Here is a 1,893-nt window from a genome sequence, read left to right as displayed (position 1 = left end):
CAATAATCCTCTAGAAGAGAAACAGCCACAGGAGACATCCACTGCCATGGTACACACCCACACACACAACTCTGACTCATCACTTACCCACAACAAATACATAAATATAGAATAAAAAGTACATAAAAATATATTAAAAAGATGCATAAACCAACAGACATGTCACCCTTCTTCCATGAGGCTGCACTGGTTGTGATTCACACAATGGTGTCACATATTAATGTAACTGAGGTCATATGTCAGTCACATGACAGCTGTTAGTCACAGTGATAAAGGTATGGACAGGTGTAAATTTGCATTTGAGGATGTGTTACCTGAGAGTGAGGAGGCGTGTTTGATAACTGCTGAGGTAAAGGTGTTTTGACAATATTGCCTCCACAGTCTTTCTTTACATCTTCATATTTCTGTGGGAGAATTAACTTCCTGTTTTTAGAATCTGTGTCTCTTGGATCAGTGAAGTGCAATAGATTTTTATGCATGTATTCTTTTCTTTATAAGCCTTTTTTTATTTAGATTTGATACAAACATGACCAATATTAATAATATTAATAACAATATTCATAGACAAACACATAGACCAAGAACAGCCTTAATGTTCATATATATATTTAATCAAAGAATGACTCAACTTAACTTAACTCATATAACATAATATTAGCATGAAATAACATTACATAGCTTTACAACAAAGCATAACGTAGCATAAGAAAAAACATAACTTTAGCATAGCGCTGATATAACATAAGATATCATGTCATGATTTGCAGGAAACAACCTAACATAGTTTAACATAGTATAGCATAGTATAAGATTAAATTAGTTTAACATAACATTAGCATAGTTGTAGCATACATAACATAACATAACATAACATAACATAACATAACATAACATAACATAACATAACATAAGCTGTATGTATCTTGTGTCTGTTGCTGCCCAACCACTTTTTTATGGTGATCCACATAATCATTCTTGACTGTTATCTCTTTTCCATCAGTTGTCCTGTGACTGACACTTAGTGATGTTTGCTGTCTCTGTTTGGCAGGTGAGGAGCGATGATATCACAGAGCATCCAGCCGAGCCCCTCCTGCGCTCCTGCGTCAGCACGGCTAGCATGAAGGTCAAGAACATGAAGAAGTAGGTGCTCCCCGTGACAGTGTTGCTGCTATTATAGGCTGTAAACCAGGGCTCTTATCCAGGCCAGTGAAATGAGGACCTATAAAATGATGGGCGCGGCGCAGACAGACAAGTCAGCCTGCTACATCTCTAACCCTGCTCTCACACACAGAGGCCTAATCATTCCCTTCCTCTTTCCCCACTCTTTTGTTCTCTTTCACTTTGCCTTTTCTCTCCATCACAGTGACATTGTGTTGAATACTGATGAGCTGCTGTTGTGCTGTGTTGTATATAGGCTGACGTTTCCCAGAGGTCACTTCCCCAGGTTGGCAGAGTGTGCCCATTTCCACTATGAGACTGTTGACTTTGGCAACGTTCAGGTGAGCCTTGAAAATACTTACAGTGTGACTTCTGCAGCTGAGAGTTACTATATTTAGAAATTGTGTCTTTGGCCCAAGTTCGGTGGCCATTTTGGTGAATTGCTCCAAAAATGCCTCATTGCTGAAATGCAATGAGGCAATTAAATCAATATGCTTGTTTGTCTTTTCTGGACAGTCGTAATTGCATTTTCCTCCCTTTTCCTGAAATACCACATTGGTGCTGTCAGTTCTGTTTTATCGGGGCATCTATGGAATACAAATTTGTCCAGAAGTATAACCTGTCATGCAGAGATTATTATGTTTTCACTACTACAGATGTTATTAGCCTCATTCATGTTGAAGCCATGATCTGATTCCAGTTATGTGTTAATCCTCTATATTACAGTATATTAAT

The 1,893-nt window shown here is 38.1% G+C and overlaps 1 protein-coding gene across 1 annotated transcript; it reads left to right on the top strand.

Annotated features, from left to right (window-relative positions):
- The first annotated feature begins 6 nt into the window (after window positions 1-6).
- Window positions 7-1,834, top strand: LOC111662904 (rho GTPase-activating protein 32-like). The gene is made up of 3 exons (XM_087176094.1): window positions 7-49; window positions 1,049-1,140; window positions 1,415-1,834. Exons 1-3 carry the CDS (start codon window positions 47-49, stop codon window positions 1,554-1,556), a joined length of 237 nt encoding a protein of 78 aa, XP_087032220.1. The 5' UTR covers window positions 7-46; the 3' UTR covers window positions 1,557-1,834.
- Window positions 1,835-1,893: the final 59 nt, after the last annotated feature.

Source organism: Seriola lalandi, unplaced genomic scaffold (genome assembly GCF_002814215.2).
Source record: "Seriola lalandi dorsalis isolate HSWRI2012SDOR001 ecotype SW California unplaced genomic scaffold, Sedor1 jcf7180002000764, whole genome shotgun sequence".
In the NCBI taxonomy this organism is placed as follows: domain Eukaryota; kingdom Metazoa; phylum Chordata; class Actinopteri; order Carangiformes; family Carangidae; genus Seriola; species Seriola lalandi.
Note: the sequence above shows the minus strand (reverse complement) of the source record. Positions and strands in the feature narration are given on the sequence as shown.

Excerpts from the sequence above, each read along its gene's own strand:
- LOC111662904 (XM_087176094.1), top strand. Across the intron at positions 1,141-1,414 it reads AAGGTCAAGAACATGAAGAA|GCTGACGTTTCCCAGAGGTC; the intron begins GTAGGTGCTCCC and ends TGTTGTATATAG.